Source organism: Thermobia domestica, chromosome 5, assembly GCF_964235325.1.
Source record: "Thermobia domestica chromosome 5, izTheDome1.hap1.1, whole genome shotgun sequence".
Lineage (NCBI taxonomy): Eukaryota > Metazoa > Arthropoda > Insecta > Zygentoma > Lepismatidae > Thermobia > Thermobia domestica.
Genome location: NC_137458.1, coordinates 94,400,613 through 94,420,996, shown reverse-complemented (window position 1 = coordinate 94,420,996; position 20,384 = coordinate 94,400,613). Strand labels below are relative to the sequence as shown.

The following is a 20,384-nucleotide window of genomic DNA, read 5'->3' as shown; positions in this document are numbered from 1 at the left end:
AACGCTACCATAGGGCAAGAAGTCTGAAAACGCAAACTGTATCAGTTAATAAAATAATGTGAAGAGAACGAAAGCAAATTCTTGCTAGACGTGCGGAAATTGCGTTTGCAAACTTAAAATAAATAGAATACGATACTCATGTAACATTTAAATTAATTTAAATAAGTACGTTCCATAGAAAGTTTTATCTCCAAGACCCCAAAGTCTCTTTATCTCTCAAGCTATAACCTGCTTCTTCAATATAAAGAGAAAGAGAAACAATTAGCATAACGGAAATCGATAATGACCTATCCTCAACGTTCACCTAACAGTAAGAACATGAAAACTATTAAGAGCAAATTGTCTGTTGGTGAGCGTTCAAGGTTGTCGAAAATCCTGGGTGTTTGATTGTTGATCTGAGACCCAAACTCCATAGGCTCCCATTAGGAATTGAAGTTCAGTCTCCCACACCAAAGGCGTATACGCTAAACTTTTTAATTAATCGTATTCTATACGCTACATAATCCAATTCGCCAGAGTTACGAACACAAAACCGTTCTCGAAAAATTACTTTTTGTTTTGTTTAACCAGACTATAAACGCCTTCACTCTTCAGTGGTACTCTCACTCACACTGGATTACGTTTTGCGATCGGAGTTGAACTTCCGTGGCATTGGACTGTTCTTATTGATATCCATGTAATCGTGAGGGAGTTGTTAAAATAGAGTATGATTTTTATAAGGAATAATGAAAGAGCAATATTTCTTGTTGTTTGCGTATTCGTTTCATGAATTTAACTTACATTATACATATTATTTCATATTGCATCATACAGAATACTTAGCTGTTAAGATCGATTCGTCATACTTCTTTACTGTTTTGGATTTAAAATTACTTCAATAGACAAGTAAGTCTAAATGAAGTAGATTTCTATTTAATTTTTATATAGACCCTCACATGATTATTTGTAAAGGGAAAGCAAGTGCCCTCTCCTTCCCTTTATGAACGACATTTCAAGAAAACATAAGCACATCATTTAAGACCTATCAAACACGTGTTATTCGCAGCATGGAGTTTCCAATTAGTCCCCTGAGAAAGGTGAATTGTACTTGTACTTACCGTTAAAATAATCCAACTCGCCTTCATAATTCATTTTATAACTTGGTCCTCATATAATCTTCATGGTTAATATCATAAAACACTGGATGCACTCTCACAGCTTCTATCAATTATTCCATTTCTCTCTGTCTCTGAAGGGGGGAGGGGCAGTAGTAGAACGCTTACCTCCGGTGCGTAGGATCCCTGGCTAAGGAAGTTTGTGGTGGACAGCTACTCCGGTTTCCTTCCACATTCTCATTCCACCATATTCCATCTTCATTCACTTGCCTTAATCATCCGTCTCCCTTAGCGTAAAGGGCGTAATTATAGGACGTTTTAAACTGAAATTATTCGATGATCCTTGTTCTCTCGCTCTTTCTTAGCGCTCTTCTTCGCTAGAACAGTAATAACGCTGCGTGGGAGGGGCCTTCTCTACACTATTTCTGCTTTCACAAGAATGTGCGATACGAGGCTTGAGTTTATTGTTTACAGTTTCCTGTGTGTACTGCTCTTCGGCTTGAATAGACTGTCCTTCTGTCAGTCTTAATAACGACACTCGTCTCGGTCTGCAGCTGCGATACCCTATGAAAACCAAATTGCGCTGTACTGACCTCTTGAGACATGTTGCTAGGGCATACTGCATTGATCCATAGTATCAAGTCATGCACTGTTGCTTATATGTTCGCTCATTCGAGTCGGCCTTGAAGTCAACGGTCGTGCTTATTGAGCACATGTAAGCTGCTACCATGGTGTCTGTTATGGATCGTAATGCCTCCAGTGTGATTCTCATGGTCTCTCTTAACGCTGGTGAGCGAAAATAGTTCAATGTCCGGACGACTTCGTTTTGCACCAGCTGTCATCCCGTGCTTATACTCCGTTAATTCCTATCATTTTCCATTGACATGGTACACGACGTTTCCTTGCACTCAAAACGTCCAATTAACAGAACTGAGACTACTTAACGCCGATCGACCGGTTTTTTGCGATTTTTCTGCAACATCAACACTCTTTCCCTACTGCTGTCCCATGACTTTTGCCGCTTAAGTGTATAAAATTAAATTTAGGTCAAGTTTTTATTAGAAAAGTGTTGATCTTGTGGTATGTGTTCCATATACTACCAGTCAATATAAAACTATAATGTCTCAGGAGGATAATAGACACTTTTCGTTTTTGTAACATGTTTACATGTAGTAAAAAAGAAAGATTATTGAATTATTGTAAAGTCGGCGATTATTTTAATTAAAAATAGCCTGATCAGGATCATGAAATAACTTTGCCTGATCGAAGTACGGTTAAATGTTAGAAGTTAATTCCTTTTTATAGTTACCCCTTGAATATCATTCCTTAGTATACAGGCCTTATCAGACATAAATAATGTCAGGAGTTTACATTATTAGTGAACAATATTATAAGATACAGTACAGTGACGTTTTGAACAGTATTTGTGTGGATGTTTTTGCCTCTTCTGAGGGTTTGTTGCCGTTATTGTTACAAATCACGCAGAGGTAAGACATTAAGTGAAGAGGTACACGTTGGTATCATTACGCGTCATAATATGGGCTTTTCTATTCGTTAAATACCTTTCAAACTGAAATAGACTCAATCTACTTTTGGTGATTCCATCAAGCGTTTTCAGCGAAGACGAAAGAACGTGGACAAAAATCAAACTGGAAGGTCTCGTATTACGTCACCTACGAAAAATCGTATTATTGTATTGTTTGGCAAAAGAAATTTGAAAGTTACTGCAGCGGAACTCCAATCAGAATTTAATCGTAGTCACCCTACAAACATTTCAGTTATTACTGTGAATCGACATTTGAATGTAGCTATACTCTGGGTAAGAGTTGATGTGCAGAAACCATAGCAGATTCAGTGGAAACAAGTAACAGAGGCTCCAATGGACCCTGAAGAACAAAAAATTAACAACAAAGCAGTAGAACCGCGTATTATGGACTGATGAGTCAAAATTTCAAGTTTTGGACAACGACATCGAGTTTATGTTCGAAGATCTGTTATAGAAAAGATGCGTCCTAACTGTGTAACCCTGATTATTAAAAATGGAGAAGTTTCTGTGATACTTTCGGGGTATTTCGCAAGTTCTGGAGTTGGTTAGATTCACAAAGTACAAGGAAATCTGGACAAAAATGGTTATTATTCCGTTTTAAGCAGCCATATTATTCCCTCAGAATTTGATTTGATTGGCCGCAGAATCCCTTTTCTGCAAGATCCTAGCCCTAAGGACACGTCCAAATTTTGGTCTAATTATTTTAAGAAAAAATAAGCTAAAGAAGATATTTGTATCATGGAATTGCTTCCCCAGTCTCCAGATCTTATCCCGTCCAACTCCTCTGGTAAGAGCTTGGCAGAAGTGTACGAAAAGACTGTCCAACTTCTGCTGCTGATGTGTTTGATATTCTGCAGAACGCCTGGAATAACAATTCAGATGAAAATCTTCAAAAACTTCTAAGCCACATGCGCCGATTGGTGAAACGAGTGAAAGCGGCAAAGGGCGGTTTCTTGGACGAGAAGAACATTTAAAGAATTTGACAATTGTCTTTGTTGGATAACGTTATTATGCTATTCTGATGTTAAAACTATCACTGTGTTCCTAAACTACCAAGTATCTTGTCCAAAATTGCACCGTATCACAAACCTAACTAAATATTTCCCTGTTTTTTGATCTGTCCGGAAACTTTTGACCGGCAGTGTATATATATATATATATATATATATATATATATATATATAATATAGTAAATTATTTTACTTTTCATCATTTACAGGTGGAGTATGTCGAAGAACCTCCTCATGATTATGGCAGGAGTTCTTTCAGTGGGTTTGAAGCCGGAGCACCTTTCTCTCCTCAACCATCAACATCGATAGACTATGAACACCGTGTTAGTCCCATGGACCCAAACATGAGCTCTGCGGCTCGCTATTCTCCTGTTTACACAATGTCAAACACATTGACCACACCGAATTCACCTTCACAAGCACTTGCAAACATATCTAATCCAAGTTCTCCTTTCCAGAGTTCTTTACCAAATCCTGCTAGTCCTATAAGTTCCTCAGGAAACCCATTAACATCATCAGGTATAGATCCATATCCAGAGCCATCTGTTAGCCAAAGATCGCGGCCGCCACCTTCTCCATTACCCACTGTTTCAAGTGTTGGTTTAAGCCAAAGTCCTGAACCCATTGATTCAGAAGCAGGGGCTATTAGCTCCTTCACTAATCACCTTTCAAACCCTAACTCTCCTCTGGAAGACATTCATCAACCACCGTCTCCAATTCCTGTTTCCAGTGGCCTTCTTCAACAAGTCTCCGGCTCGTATTTTCATCCGTCATCCTCTGATGCTGCCTTGTCGCAAGCAGCAATGGTACATGCTCATCACGACACAGATCCTGAGTCACCTCTGCAGTCACCTCACTCACCTCTTCAACCTCCAATGACGCCAGCAGATAATTATATTGTGTCTTCGTCTACTGGTCCGCTTGATTCTGTTCCTCCTACGCCAGCAGATTTTCATAATGATGTGTCAGTTCCTGGTACTCCAGCTGATTTGTCAAGCAGTGCAATATTAGATGCTACAGTTGATTCTACCAGCGAAGTTATTATCCACGAACCTCCTTTGAATAACGCTATAGACGTGAGTATTTTGTCTTTCAGTGTTCTGTATTATGTTTAAAATCAGTGTTGAAACTTACTGGGAATGCTCACGTTGCTTTCTGAAACATAGAACTAAGAGTATTTCATTTTACATATACAAGATTACAAGTGAGCCGTACAAAGCATTTTATAAAAAGGTATTTTTTTTTCCTTAATATAATCTCTACTCACAACTATAAAGTGCATTATAATCTTTAAGCTTCTAATTAAGGTATGAATGAGAACAAAATAACTGTATTGTATGGTGAGAAATTCTTATTAAATGTAAGTGAAGTTCGTATTGTTGTATAGTTACATAATTGTGTATATAATAGTCCTTAGTCCTATGTATTGTTATTTCACGGTTTGAAAGGATAATTGTTGCATATGTCATACACAGTCGATTGGTTCTGATCTAGTTTTATTACTTTGGATAGGTGTTAATTGAAAAGAAATTTTGTTAGGGTTACTTGAAGCAACTTCATTCTGTGAGCTAAGAATAGGTATAGAGGTAGTTTTGTTTTTAATTACTTTGAGAATAAAATTTAAGTAACTGAACTGCCGCATAATTACAATTGTTATTGATTAACCTTGGTATACTTTTGCTGAATTTTTCAATGGGAACTCCGATCTTCATCAGCGGCATTTTCTTAAATCTTCTATTGCATACTTATTACATCAAATTACATCAATCGTTGTGATGTGTCAGTATCAAGTAAAAATGTTACATCTAGTTATAAAAATACTAGATACCTCGTGAACAACTTTTGTTTTTTTTTATATTTCTAAAATTTTTCCTGAATTGTGCAGATATACTATATGATCATTGTCTATAGACTTAAGACTATAAACAATGCTAATACTTTATTCTTTCAGTTTTTACATAGTACAATTTTTTGACATGCTTGCTCTAGTCTTTTCTCTATTTGAAGTTACTATACAATGATATCTCCTTTTGCGTGTGATTCTGTAAATTAACGAATAGTTAAATTAAGTCTTTGCTGGTAAATAAAAGTCCAAGAAACTTTTAAACAAAATGCAAGAACTTGATGCAGTGAATAGTTCACAAGAAATTGAGACGCTCATATGAACTAACTAGTACGACATATTTATGCAAGGAGCACATATTTATATATATGTATAATTCTTGCCAATTTTATTGGCATGTTTCTTTCTTGTTTCCTTCAATAAATTCGAAATAAAAATTGTTACAGATCTTTCAGAAATATAAGGTACAATATTTTGATTGAGAATATGAGAATTAAATGTTTACAGTCACAAATAAGAACATCTTTTTTCAGCTTAATTGCTTATGTGCTTTAGGTTAACTATATAGATTGATGTCTTACTTATTTCTGAAGAAAATTATCTTCATACAGTGTGCTTCGTGAGGTCTTCATGCTTGTAATATGGTTTTGTTAATCACAGTTGCCACAAAATAAAAATTAGAAAACATATTGTGAACATGAAGATTTGAAGAAAGAAAAAAAACAGCATGCGGTGTGGAAACAGTTATTAATTTAAAACAGCGTGATTCACTGAAGTTACAAGCAATTAAATTGAGAACAGAGCACTTGACATAGGTGAGATTTATTATAAATAAATGTATTCGTGTTCTTTTATGCCTGAGAACCTATACCAGTTTCTTTCTTTGTATTTAAAGATGGTTGGATCATCAGAGGCGGATTATCATGATGTTGGGGCATCGGCTGTGATGTCTACTACAGAAGAAGAGGAAAACAGTCTTCATGATGTAGGATCGAATACAGATGCTGTTGTGAATTCGAGTCGAGTTGATTTACTGTTGAATGGAGATGCAGCTATATCATATGCACGGGGAATCAGTCATTCTCTGAGTGAAGAAGCTGATTTCATTCACTCCTCGCGAGTAAATAATGCTTTAATTAGCGCCGAATATTTGCCCAGGCCTTCAACTTCAGTTCAGACAGATTTAGATATTGACCATTCAGTGAATGAAGCACAACTTGATCGTGTTTTCAGAACTTTAAAATCACAGGTATTATCAATTGTTATTGAGGGAAGTGCCTCGGCAAGTAATCATTTGGAACAAGGTTCGTTACGCATAGAAGAACTAAGTTCAAGTCAGCCAGATGATTTCAAATCGTCTGAAATGTTAGATTCTCAGTCACCAAAGATGTTGAATACTGATTCGTCTGAGATGTTGAATTCAAATTCTCCAGAAATTATGAGTTCTGATTCACCCGATTTAAACGGACGCATAGTAGATGCAATGCATGATCGAGGTAAGTTAATAGTTTTCGAGCATTATCTCAATTCAGGTCATATAATAGAGTAACACACAGTATTATGTAGTAGCAATATGTTGTAAATGCGTACAGGTAGTAAAAATTGCGATTTTTCCTACATACTTAAAACACTGATTTCCGATCTGTTCAGTATTTGTCTGCCCGTTTATCGGTCATGGTCATGTAACAAGGAAATACATTTGAATTTGATGAACTTGATGCACCTAGTTATATTATAAATACTGTCACAAAGTTTGGAGTGTCGCTGTATGCATCCGGAGAGGCACAATGCTATCATTTGTGTATAAAGCGGAAGATGCATGTAGTGTGTGTTTGTTCATGACACGTTGATATTGTACTGAGTTTCGATGAAGTGGGTCGATTACGAAAATCGTGTAGCAGTAATTGCACTACACAAGGTCGGGAAGACAGCAGGTGAGATTTTCAATTTCATGAAGCCCCTACAAATCAACAAGAGATTCGTGTATCACGCCATACAACGATACACCGAGACTGGAACGTTAGCTGACCACGCAAGGAGTGGCAGATCACGAACGGTACGAACCCCGCAAGTCCAGAAAGCAGTCGCAGCAAGAATTCGAAGAAATCCTTTTCGAACACAAAGTGTGATGGCTGCTGAGATGAACATCAGGAGAAATTCCATGTCGCGTCAGCTCAGGAGTGACCTATATCTATGGGTGTATAAGAGGCGGATTTGTCACTTTCTGACCCAAACAATGTCGCAGAGGGTCTTTAAATCAAAGAGACTGTTGCGGTGTTATGCCAATAATCTGCACAAAAAGATTCTGTTTACTGACGAAAAGGTGTTCACAATTGAGCAGGCCTGCAACGCCCAAAATGACCGTGTGTGTGCCACGTCATCTACTGCAGCTGCTGAGGCAGCTCCACGGGTTCAGAGGGCACATCATCCTGCCTCAGTGAAGGCTTGGTGGGGAGTGAGCTACCCAGGCACAATCCAGCTGCATTTTTGCAAACAAGTGTTAAAACATCTGCCAAGGTGTACCAGGACACAGTGCTAACACCTATAGTGAAACCACTGTCTGCTACCATGTTCCCTGGAGAAAGGTGGACCTTCCAGCGGGATTCCGCTCCAGGCCACAAAGCGAAAACAACCCAGGACTGACTGGCACGGAACGTCCTTGACTTCATTTCTACTGCTGATTGGCCTTCTAGCATCCCGGACCTTAACCCGTTGGACTACAAACTTTGGGCAGTCCTTCAGGCAAAGGTCTGCCATAAACGACATCCATCTGTCGATAGTCTGAAGCAATCCTTGACCCGAGCTGTGAAGAATTTTCCCATGGGCGTGGTGCGTAATGCCATTGACCAGTGGCCGGACAGACTTCGTGCCTGCACCAAGGCCAAGGGGGGACATTTCGAAAAATGATTCGTGCGTCAGGTGTACAACATATCAATGTAAAATATGACCAAAATAAATTGCCTTGGTGTTAATATTCTCTGTGTTACATTCAAACTTGTAACAGTATTTATGATATAAACTGGTAAAGTCATAAGTTGAATTTCTTAGATTGTTTGATGAAAATGTAGAACTTTACATCACGTAGGTGAAAGTGTAAGTAGGCATATTGGTATTACTTGTTAATTTTTGTAAACATAAATGAAGTCTGGCTCCTTTTTCCGTTCCATAAAATCATCTTTATATACAATTGTAGAAAATCGATTGGGTACATTCGAAAATAGATAATAACGTGAATTTCATTCTTTAACGAAACGATTATTGAAAAATGTTTATTTTAGTATGCATTCGAAATAGACTTTACTTTTGTTTCACTGTCGAACGAAACCTCTAACTTCAGATATGTGAACGTTATTAAAACTTTAGACAGTATGCTAACACGCACCGGAATTTTAACCATCATTTTACTTCGAGTCCTGATTCCTGAAACTATTAATTCCTAAGCTTTCCATTCTCCCTGGAGCTGTGTTTACGAAGGATATAAATAAGATTAAGAAAGAGAAAAACGTCGAAGAAATGTGCAGGAATTGACTTACCGGGAAAAAGCAGTGACAATCCATCTTGTCTATCTATTCCTGCTGTCATTCACTAAGTGTCAGTGTTACTTGCTGTGAATTGGCGAGGACAAGTATCTTTCTTTCTTTGCGAAAAGAGGCCGCGAACTCATATTGTTTTATTTGTTGTAGCATTCCTGACAGTATTTTGTAATCGCAATCATCATCATCTTATTTAACCAACCCTTATCTATGTTAAAAGTTCAGTTGTTTTAAAAGAAATAAGTTTTGATTGATTTGATAAATTGTACAAATAAGTTAAAAGGAAATCAAGAAACAAAGATCTGGAACTGAGATATGAAAAGAAAAAAGAAATGAGGTGGAATACCTATATTCGCCAGATTGATAGTTACATTGTATAAAATTTTCTCTGCGCGGTTAGAGCGCAGTATTAAAAAGACCATAAACTTTGGACAAAAGTACCCAGCTTTTATGTAGGTATGACTGGAAGAACTTTAACGATGCGTATCAAAGAACGTCTTAAAGATGCGAAAACAACATTCGGCATAATGTTTTCGAGGTACTTCACAGCAGAATATTATAGTTTCAAGTATTTTATTTTGAGACAAAATGAAATACAAAGACTGCTTTTAGAAGTTCATTTATTCCTTTAAAAGAACCAAAATTTTAGATAAAAGGCAGTGGCGGATCCAGGGGGCGATCACCTTCCCCCCCAAGAAGAGGAAACTTTCATATTATATATATATATATATATATATATATATATATATATATATATATATATATATATATATATATATAACCCATCCCACAGTTTGGAGCTCTTAAAAGTAGCTCTAAGTAGCAGTATTACAACCCCCCCCCCAGAAGTCCGTCCTGGATCCGCCCCTGATAAAATGGTTGGTTAAATTAAGGAATGAGAGACTGTGATTATAAAATACAATCAATAATAGTACAGTAGCAATAAAAAAACACTAACATGAATTGGCAGCCTTCTCTTTCCAAACAGCAGAACTCACATGACCCCGTTATTTCTCAGTGAACCTAAAAATGACAGACGCATGAAGTCAGAAAGTTCTATGACCACCCGTCGTATATTTAAAATTCTGAAACGTGTACAGGGGTCAATTAAAATGTCACTCAGTTTATGATCCATTTGATTCACTATACTGCAGTCAGATCTCCCGTTGGTCTAGTAATTAGAGCATATGCCTTTGGTGCACGTTGTCCTGGGTTCGATTCCCGGTGTTAGGGCACAAAATTTTAATTTCACGACCATTCACTTCCATTAATCATCCATCTCCTTTAGCCTAAAGGACATAATTGTGGGACGTTAACTAAAAAATTTAATTTTCTTTCTTTCCATGACACGAATCATGTTCGTAAGAGTCCTGAAATTTTTTACTACATCACGTTCACACATACACAATCAACTCATCATGTCGAAACTGTTTCGCATGTTGATGAGCCTACATTTTTCCAGGTAGAAACCCTATAGCTTTAACAGGGTGTCTATCGGTCATGAAAGTCACGAGAAAGCCACGAAATTTAGCTTTTGGGTCACGATTTTTTTTATCTGTGCACATGTAAGTACAGATTGGAAAATTTTGTTTTATAAAACATAAAATTCAACACCAAAAATGTCTATGGTTGGCTTTAGACGCTACCAAATCGCAAGCAAAGTACGTTTGTATCGCATGGATGAAAATTCGGCCTAATTCGCACCCAAATTCGATCTTGAAAATGTTAGGAAATTTTATGATTTGATAAAGAAAAGGTCACGAAAAAGTCACGAAATTTCATTGTGGAATTTTAGTAGACACCCTGTTTAAGTCGTGACCGTACAGGGGTTGTGGCATTACTACTCATTCCAGTTGGCCAATCTTGTAAACTGTCATGTGTGTGGCATGTATTCTTGCTCCATCTTTCTTGTCAAAAGCCGTGGAACCCAGCAGGCATAAAATTATCTGAATTCTATTCCTTGTATTGGCGTTAACACAGGTATCTTTTGTCATATCTCTGTGCTACATAATATGTCTTGTAATATTATTTGTCTTTTTGGATGAGTTCCTTAATGACTGATGTGTTTTCAATTGTTCTGACGGTTGATAATCATCGACACTGGCAGCAACTTACTGTGATTTGATGTTGCTAAGTTATCCCCTGAATTTCTAGAGAAATTCGATTACTGCATGGTGACATAGTCGGATGTAACACTGATCATTGGTACTGGCGTACTTGTAACAAAAGGAAATAAAAAACTATGTAATAGGTGGTAAAGGACCAGTGCTTCTACTTAAAAAATTTAATTTTTCTGGTGTTATTCCAATACCAACTTAAAATGAATTCTAGTTTACTTTTGGACCGATTTTTGTACATACAGTACACACGAAAACTTCGTCAGCTTATGTATTGACATGAAAATTGTCAACGGATACTTACTGTTTTGTAGCGGTGTGAAGAAAGAAGCCCCAAAAGTAGTAGAAACTATATCTAGATGATGGCTCAAAGTACTGCAAACTTGCAGCTAACAAAGAGATCAAGATTCAATTTCCCGCCAATCCAGATTTTTAAATATTAATTTATATATATATCCAAGCTTACGTTATGATCTTACAGGTTTTGAATAAGTAAATGTTTATTCGATAGAAGTCGTGAGAAGTGAAAACATGTATATGTGGAAACATCTATGCTATTCTAAAATTTGCTTGTTTAAACTTTGTTTCAGATCCTCTTTTAAGTGAGAATTTTGCTGTTCGTAAGTCACAATTAAAAGACAGGTTTCACAGCGAGATTTCCGGTAATATTTTACCCAATAGTTGCATTTCATCTGATAGCGACCGAGACTTGGAAATTTCCCATGTAGAACATCAGAATGGAGATCTTGACATCAATTATACAAGTCTTAATATAAGACGTTCGAAGCGACACTCAAGGATGAATTTTGGAAATAGTTTGGAGAAAGTGAACAGATATAATTCCAAAGAATTTTGTAAGTAATTTCCTTATTATGCTAGTAATATTATTTATGTTATGTTAGTAACTCTTTCTCAATTAAAGTATTAACATCCACTTCTGCAAATTTCCAACAATTGGCTGGTCGGTAGTGTTCTAAAGAGTAAATCTCGAACATGTAATAACTGTACAAACTGCCCGGAAGTTCACTTCCAGTCAAGCGACCAGACTTTCATGCACTATTCCAAAAACGATCGTATGTAGTGTTTAAATAGACAGTATTTATAATCATTGAAATGTAAAATATAAATAAAGATGAAAGTGTAAGTTGGTTTTGTTGCTTGCTATCATGGCGTCAATACCACCACAGAAGTTATAAAATGAGATTATATTTTCGCTTACAAAAAGTGAAGAAACTTCGTTTGATTTATTAATTTAAAAAGAAAGAAAAAAATACGCAACCTACAGAATTCAATCTTATCTAAGCTTGATATGGAAGTAAATCTTGCCTTGCTTATTACGCATGTAAAATATTTTCCAGTGTGCACTTTTGGTTCCTAAGTTGACAATCACAAATTTAGGGGGTTTAACTTAGCTGTATTTTCGCCTCCTCCTAGTCTTTTTTAAAAATATTATAGTATGTTCAAAATGGAGATTGGCGTAATTTTTAATTGAATTAGCTTCATTACTCTAATTGTTCTGTTTTTCGCAGATTAAACTTTGTTGTAACGGTATTAATAATAATACTAGCTGAACCTGCGCTCTCTACACAGCGCATCATTCGCATATGAGCATAAATCTCCTTATCATTCCTTACAACATCTGTACATGTCCTTTTACAGACACAAGTGAAAGACGTATTGATTAAAATAAGCCAAGGGGTATAATAAAGGGGAGACTTTTTTCGATTATTTTTCTCAATATCTCGGACCGTTTGCAAGATTTGAGCCTGCTTCCGGTTGGAGTTTCTAATTCATGTATGACCAGTGTTTTCTTTCTTCTTGCATGCAGTATGTAATAAGCAAATACATTACATACACAATTAATTATAATGTCAGTTATATATGTTGTTCATTGGGCAAAACACTCCCAAAAAAAAAAAAAGTTCATCTTAGACTGGAGAAATGGTTATCCTTCCTTTTCCATTATTATTTGGCCATGAAACAAACGCCTGAGACATATACAACCCCTATATACAACAGTGTGGTGTTGGAATTTATAATGCTTAGGATGTGATGCTTTAGTTTTTTTTTTTAAATTTCAGCTCTTCCAATGTACCCTTAAAAATGTAATAAAGAAATAGTGGCCATGTTTTTTTTAAATATTCAATTAGAACTGGACAATCTACCTGAAATTTCTAATCGATCAGTGAAAACGTCATCTTTCTAGAGCCTGTAGTTTCCGAGATCTCATTGTCGAAAGGATTGGCCACAAACATATACACGTAGTTTAAAAGAGCTCCAAAGATGGCAGCACAATTCATTTGCATTTATTTCGGAGAAGGCTTATTAAAGGCAAAGGCCTTTGAACAATAATTTAAAAGGATAAAAATTTTCTGAAAAATATTTCTTTAGGTAATTTATTTAAAGTACACTCTTTTAAAAATATTTGTTATAAACGTGAAATCACAAATAACCGTAAATCAAAGGTTTGAAAGCTAAGGTTACTCTTAATTGGTACTGTAGCATTTTAATAGATAGATAGCAAATTCATGTGAAGTATAGAGTTGGCAAACCTTTGATAAGGTATATCTGAATAGACCTAGAAAAAGATAGCAAAGCAATATTGAATAGAACTTTGAGAACATACTGTACCATTCCCGACTGAATTGGTGTTTCACTCCCGAAGGTTCAGTAGCATTCGTTTGTCTTTGGAGCAGTGAATCCCTTTTTAAGTCCATAATTTTATTCCTTTCTTCTGCTTCAGGTATTTAAAAACGTACAGATTCATTTGTAGACTCGTTTCCGTCGTATTACTTACTTTCATTATTAACGAAACAAGACCGGGATGAACACAAACTATATGCTGAGATTTGTTTATGAAACTAGTTGGTTGACAACTAATATGAATAAAGTGAATTATATTTATTTAAGTTTTGATTTCAGACAAGAAAGAGACGTTATTGGTTATTATGTAATAGGCCCAGACTGTTGATTGGATTGAATAAAAATTTCAGGTATATTAAGAATTTCGGTTGATTAGAGCATTTAGAGAATCCTTGGTACTTCACATAGTTTATTATTCAATGAGTCTGTTAAAAATACTCATCATACCTAATTAAAATTACTCCTAAATATTCTGGAGCTATTTATGAAAACATAAAGGGGCTGCGGTGGGTCAGTAGTAGAGCGCTTGTCACAGTTTCGATCCCAGCTCGCGCCAAGTGAACTTGGTTGCGAACAAACACTGTGAGCGTAGATTTTTTCCGGGTTCTATTTCCTTCCACTGCACTTATACTACTACCATCATCACAGTCTCGTTTAGGCTCGGTACATAATCATGGGACGTTAAACTCAATAATAATAATAATAAATAAACATAAGTACACAAATTCAGGTAATCGTTATCAGAGATGTATCAATAATCATGTTATATCAATTTTCTCTTCTTTTATTATAGACGCGATTCATCACGCAATTTCCTACACTATTGGGTACTTGCATTTTATATGTTTGTGCTTTCATTTATTTATTTTGTTTGTATTAGTAGCAGTATTACTACTTGAAATTAGGAATTGATTTTGCCGTAAGATTTAATACACACACACACACATATGCACATTGCATTAATGTTCAATAGGTGAACAGAGTATTCCCTGTAGGGTGAAATTCCCAGACATGCCATCAACCGAATTTTGTAATATGCTTTGACTTTATGATTGGATCAAAGTATGCAAATGGTAAATCTTGATAGCAGTGAACACAGAATCCTTTGGCGCGATGTCGGAAGTGTTAAGGATCGTCAGCAGCACGGTATCTCGTACTCGGAAAAACGCATGCTGCGATTTTTTCTTTCACGCTGATAAGTGAAGAAAATGTGAAATATACCGTGACGAAATACATCGCATTATACGTTATTGTTTTTTTTTTTTTTTTAAAAAAAAAGGAGCTGCCGGTTCTTAACACTTCCGACTTCCCTCCGAAGCATTGGATATCCATTTTTGTCAAGGCTAACCTCCTGCCTACTTTGGACCGTCCTTGAAATCAGAGTATGTCTGAAAACTGTGTTGAGAACATATCTGAGAATTACACCCTATAGGGAATACCATGTACACCTATTGAAAATTGATGAAGTATGTACTTTTGGATTGCGTAGGTGTGGCTTGCTTTATGCTGATAAGGACTACCATCCACAGTTTATGGAATTCGAAATAGGGCCTGTTTAAATTTAACTTTCTCGCGATTTTGGACAGTCCTAGCTCTGAAACTATGAACTTTTTCTCTTATTTTGATGTAAGGATTCACCTCTCACAGTTTGTCGGTATACCCTATATACCCTACACAAACACCCATATATATATATATATATAATACGATGTTTGTGTACCAGAACACTACGTGAACGAAGTACATACATGCTTGCGTAGCGTAAGTGCGAGTGCAGTGTTTAGTTAATGACATAGTTTAAAAGCCAAATAAACGATTTTTTTTTTTTTTAAATAGAGTTGTCCGAGCTGGGGCTCTACACAATTGGATTTTAAAGCCAGACCCAGTGAAATTTAAAATGGAAGACCGGTACCTCCGCGAAATATATTTTTGAGAGTATGCTGAATTACAGAAATTTAAGTTTGAGTCTTTCATGTTTTGTGATACATTTTCAAGTACCCAAATAATTCTTATAAGAAACATTATTATGTGCTTTCTGATTTACGACCCGAACCAAACCCATGCAGCCCTTTAATGTATAAAATAAAAATATAAACGGACTTACGGCAAATTCATAATCATACAAAGCCATATGGTAAATAAAATTTATTTGCAAATCGAGATGTTATAACCAGTGTAACTCCTCATCTTAACAAAATAATGTTATGCTATAATATGACTATGCAGTATAATTTTTTATTAGGCAACTAAATGCTCTATTTACGTATTTCTTTAATATATTATAATGACATGGGGACAAATGAGAATATTGAGTAATAGATGCACTGTGGTTGTAACTAGATATTGAATATTTCTTTTAAAAATCGCGTTAGGAACCAACAATTTATAACGCTTAATTAGCTTTGGGTGGAGTTAAATCAGGATTCAAAGTGAAAACGTTTGTGTGGTTGCAAGGAGACTAGATAACACAGTGGTCAACTCACGGACGCGATTTCCATTTCCGCCCCAGTTCGCACATCTTCACTCTTTTGAATTGTAGGTGTTCGAAATTACATTTATGGTGATGAAAATAGCTGTAGAAGATAGACTTTACAAGATTAATATGAGATGAGGCCACCATTAGCGTACCGAATACTTTGATTCGTCGTGAATGGAGGCATATAAGTCATGAATGATATTCAGAAGAATATTGTGAAACTCCTCATGCAGTGCTGTAGTCTGCTTTGTAGCGAGGATAGAGGATATCTGCTCTGGAGAGTCTGAGCTTTAGAACTGACCATAGGTGTTCAATAAAGCCTTTATATTGGTAGCGTCAGAGAAGTCGTAGTTCATCCAGATGTTAATGAAAACATATCTAGCTCCCAACAGTGTGAATTGGTACCCACTGGAACATAATTGTCTTCGTGTGCCCAGCATAATATAAGTACAGCGATGAAAACTAGGTAAAAGACTTATCAGACCATATTACACGTTTCCAGTCATCGGCAGTAATCAGTGGTTTAAAAATTGGTACCGCAGGTTTTCAGGTTATGCATCTTAATCGGATCGTGGTTATCGTAATAGGTTGTTTCAGATAATGATTAGGTTTCGCAATCGTAATCAATTTTGTGGCATTTGATTTGTACTGTCCGTAGTGACAGTCCTCTTCAATGCTTGGCGATTCGTGTCACTTAGGCTTTTAGGCTTTTTTAATGCACTATTACTGTTCATGTTTTATCATGAGGGCTGTAGGCTTGTCATGATCGTAGATGCAGTTCCTCGACATCGCGGACTGACGGTTTGGCTTTTTTGAAACTCAGAATGGCCTCCGAGTTTGAATCACTACCGTCTTTTCGTTTCAAGACATGTCTCCATTCTACCCCTCCTGACGTACTACAGACGATCACCCTAAGAAATAAATTAAAAACAGAAAACGCTGTGACGCATCCAGGTGAGCACCATTCTATTTCAGTGCTAAATTTTAGTTACGCATTGTAAGAAAATAAAGTACACATCATTTGTAAGCCCTGTATTCACACTCGTACGTTAGATAGTTTACTAGTCCGTACAAGTAACATAGATGTATCACGTAGATCAGATACCCGAATCTGATCAGTTTTAAAGTGATAGCCTTTGTAGAGTAGTTTTGGACTTGTAATCTTCATTGAAGTAATTGGACTTAGTAATGGATGAAAATGTAGTACAAGGATGGTAACTCAAGATGTTTCTATATGTTTCCTTTTTATCATTTCAGCAATTATTCCTAGTTTGTCTCAGCTTACAGGCTATAACCGGAAAACGTTAAGCGAAGGAAGAAATTCGATATATTATATAGTTTTATGTAATAAAATATAGTTTATACTTAGATTTAATATTGTATGATAAATTCAGTGGAAATCATATATTTACATTTAATATTACTTTTTTTTCTTTAAAGCTAATAACCTTTGGAACAACGGTAAGATTAATTATAAGTATTTGGATGAAATTTTGAAGTAATATTTTCAATCATGCACGAATTTATAATAGTTAGTTTTGTTGTACACAGTATTTGTTGGAAGACTAACACATTAAGATCAAAATCTAGCATGCCGATTTGGTAGACAAGTAGGGTTATATTGTACATAATGTTTCCTGATGCTATATGCTCCACTTGCACGTGTTCATTGTAATTGTTTTTCACTACTTATAAACGTAGCTGCACTTCCTGTACTTGATGTGTGTCTATGTTACTCGGTAATATTGTATACGTTTCGATAAACGTATTCAAATAAGCTAGTAGTACTTCCGACGAACGTACAATTTCGCAAATGCGTGAGAATTGTACATTCTATTTTAATTTTGTAGTAGTCTCAAACGAATATGTATTATGTTTATCAGAACTTGTAAAAGATTTAGTAAAATGTTGCTGAAGATCCCTTAATCGCAGGGTGATGAGAATCGAAACTTGCAACAATTACCTTTCTCAAGAATTATTTATACGAATGAATGATTTTAACAAAAATCTTAAACATTTTATATATTGCTTCAAGTTACAAATACAATTTCTTGACTCACTTCTAGACCACTATATTTTGTACTCTCATCTTCCTTAATTTTATAGGATCGGTATTCAAGACTCAAGATACAACAGCGTATTTTTTGTACTATAAAAGAGACTCCGGAAATGGTACTTGATCTGTTATCAGTACAATAAAAATAAAGATAAATATATTCGTTCAGTATCCAGAACATTGCTTTCGAATGACTATATAATATTTCAGTAGATAAAAATTCGTATCAGTTCAAGGTAAATTATATGACGTTTCAAGTCTGCGTCGAACTTACTATCAGGTATTCTGAGGAAGAGGCAGGAAGGTAGCTCCATATGTAAAAGTTCAGAAAGTCCAATACATATGGGACACGTCCTCAAGCTCTGCAGTTATTTGCAATACTATTGTAGTCAGAATTTCAGAACTCTCAATCTATGCCAAATAGCAGTACATTGAGGACTAGAGGGCTTGTGGGCCTTTTATTTATTTTTTCCCCCCGTTCTTTGCTTCCTTCCTTATCTACCTTCTCTATTTGTGTTTGTGCCTTGGAAAACCTGATATTGAAACATCATACAATTTACTCTGAACTTCCGAATGGTAAGTACAATTTTTATCTGTTGAATTATATATATATATATATATATATATATATATATATATATATATATATATATATATATATACTATATTAAAAATTTAAAACGTAAGAAAGGTTAATGAATATTTCGTGCTTTTAAATCTATTTATTAATAATTATAGTTTCTAAATATTCTCTCAAGTGAATTTAAAGTTTAAAATTCAATCTCCACATTCGTAGAGCAATTTTGGCTGAGATTTTTATGATTCCTTGCCAATCAGTGTGTGAGCTATGTATTGTAAGAATGCTATAATGTATTTTGCTCTTTTTACACCCCGAATACGACAGAGTCGGCGGAACATGGTTATTAGGTTTGAGCTTCCCCACGGCTATGTAGTTGGTGTACAAGTTTTCGATTTCCGGCGGGAGCTCACGTGTTTCGAATCCCACTTATAGTTCAGAGCCTCGGAGATGAAAGGGACACTAAAACTCAAGTTGTTTCATTGTATCACCAAAGAAACGCGTATCTCCTTTTTTAACATAGATGTTATACATGGATAGATATACACATGGATATTATACTGTGAGTTACCAAAGGTTCTGCTGAAATTAGTCCATTCTTCTGATAAATAAACACTTATGAGGAAGTAATTTTCTTTGGTGGTGAATGTATGAACAGTTTGCACGGGAAAAACATTATCTTGTCGTAGTAAATGCACTTTTTCTTTTTTATTTAAATCTTTATTTATTTATTTATCTTTATATTTGTTTACTTACTTCATTCGTTTTGAGCATTTTTCCGAAATTTGTAAATAGTGTTAGATACGTTAACAATATTAATCCATTAAGCTGTACATAGATTGGTGCTATGCAATGTATTGTAATCTAACATCAGCCATAAGCTTTCTTAAGCTTATTTGTATCTAATATTAGGTTAGTGCGAGTGAAATGCCCGTTCCAGGTGCGTCATTTGCACACACCAAAAAATGAAAACAACAATGTTAGGTTTCAGCCAACGGTTGAAACTCGTGGCGAAAGAAGTTTGGAGTCAGTGATGTAAAGAACTTCTCAACCGCACGTTGCACCACCCAATCATCAGGAAAAATCTTCCCGACCAAGATGTGATCGAGATGCCGGAAAAGGTGGTAATTAGCAGAAGTATTGTGGGAGTACGGTGGGAGGGAAAGGATTTCATACTGCAACTCACAAAGAGACTGCACCGTCCTTTGAGAGACGGATTGTTGTATTTAAAAAAAAAAAAAAAATCTCGACTTGACCATTGCTGAATGCTTACGGCCAAGTTTGCGGTGCATTGTAACGATGTACGTCAATGGTTTTATCTTGCCTGAGAAAGGCATGATGGATAACTTCCATTATAGACTACAATATCAGCAACAACACGTTTGGGTGGAGAGATGGCATGACCCAGTCATTGTCCTGACCGTTTACAATTGTTATAGCAAATCCATTTTTCATCTGAAATGACAATCTGATGCAGTAACTTCCCAAT

General features: G+C 35.8%; 1 protein-coding gene across 11 annotated transcripts in view; it reads left to right on the top strand.

Annotated features, from left to right (window-relative positions):
* Positions 1-20,384, top strand: part of LOC145686000 (uncharacterized) — a 131,171-nt gene that overhangs the window by 24,479 nt on the left and 86,308 nt on the right. For 10 of the 11 annotated variants that reach the window (XR_014131506.1, XM_081758821.1, XM_081758828.1 and 7 more), the window contains exons 3-6: positions 3,860-4,726; positions 6,389-6,989; positions 11,734-11,997; positions 17,703-17,723. Coding sequence is in view for 10 of the 11 variants with exons in the window: in XM_081758821.1 (XP_081614947.1) it covers positions 3,860-4,726; positions 6,389-6,989; positions 11,734-11,997; positions 17,703-17,723 (1,753 nt within the window). In the remaining variant the exon portion in view is untranslated. The remainder of the gene's footprint in view (positions 1-3,859; positions 4,727-6,388; positions 6,990-11,733; positions 11,998-17,702; positions 17,724-20,384) is intronic. The other variant, XM_081758824.1, reaches the window with a different exon arrangement.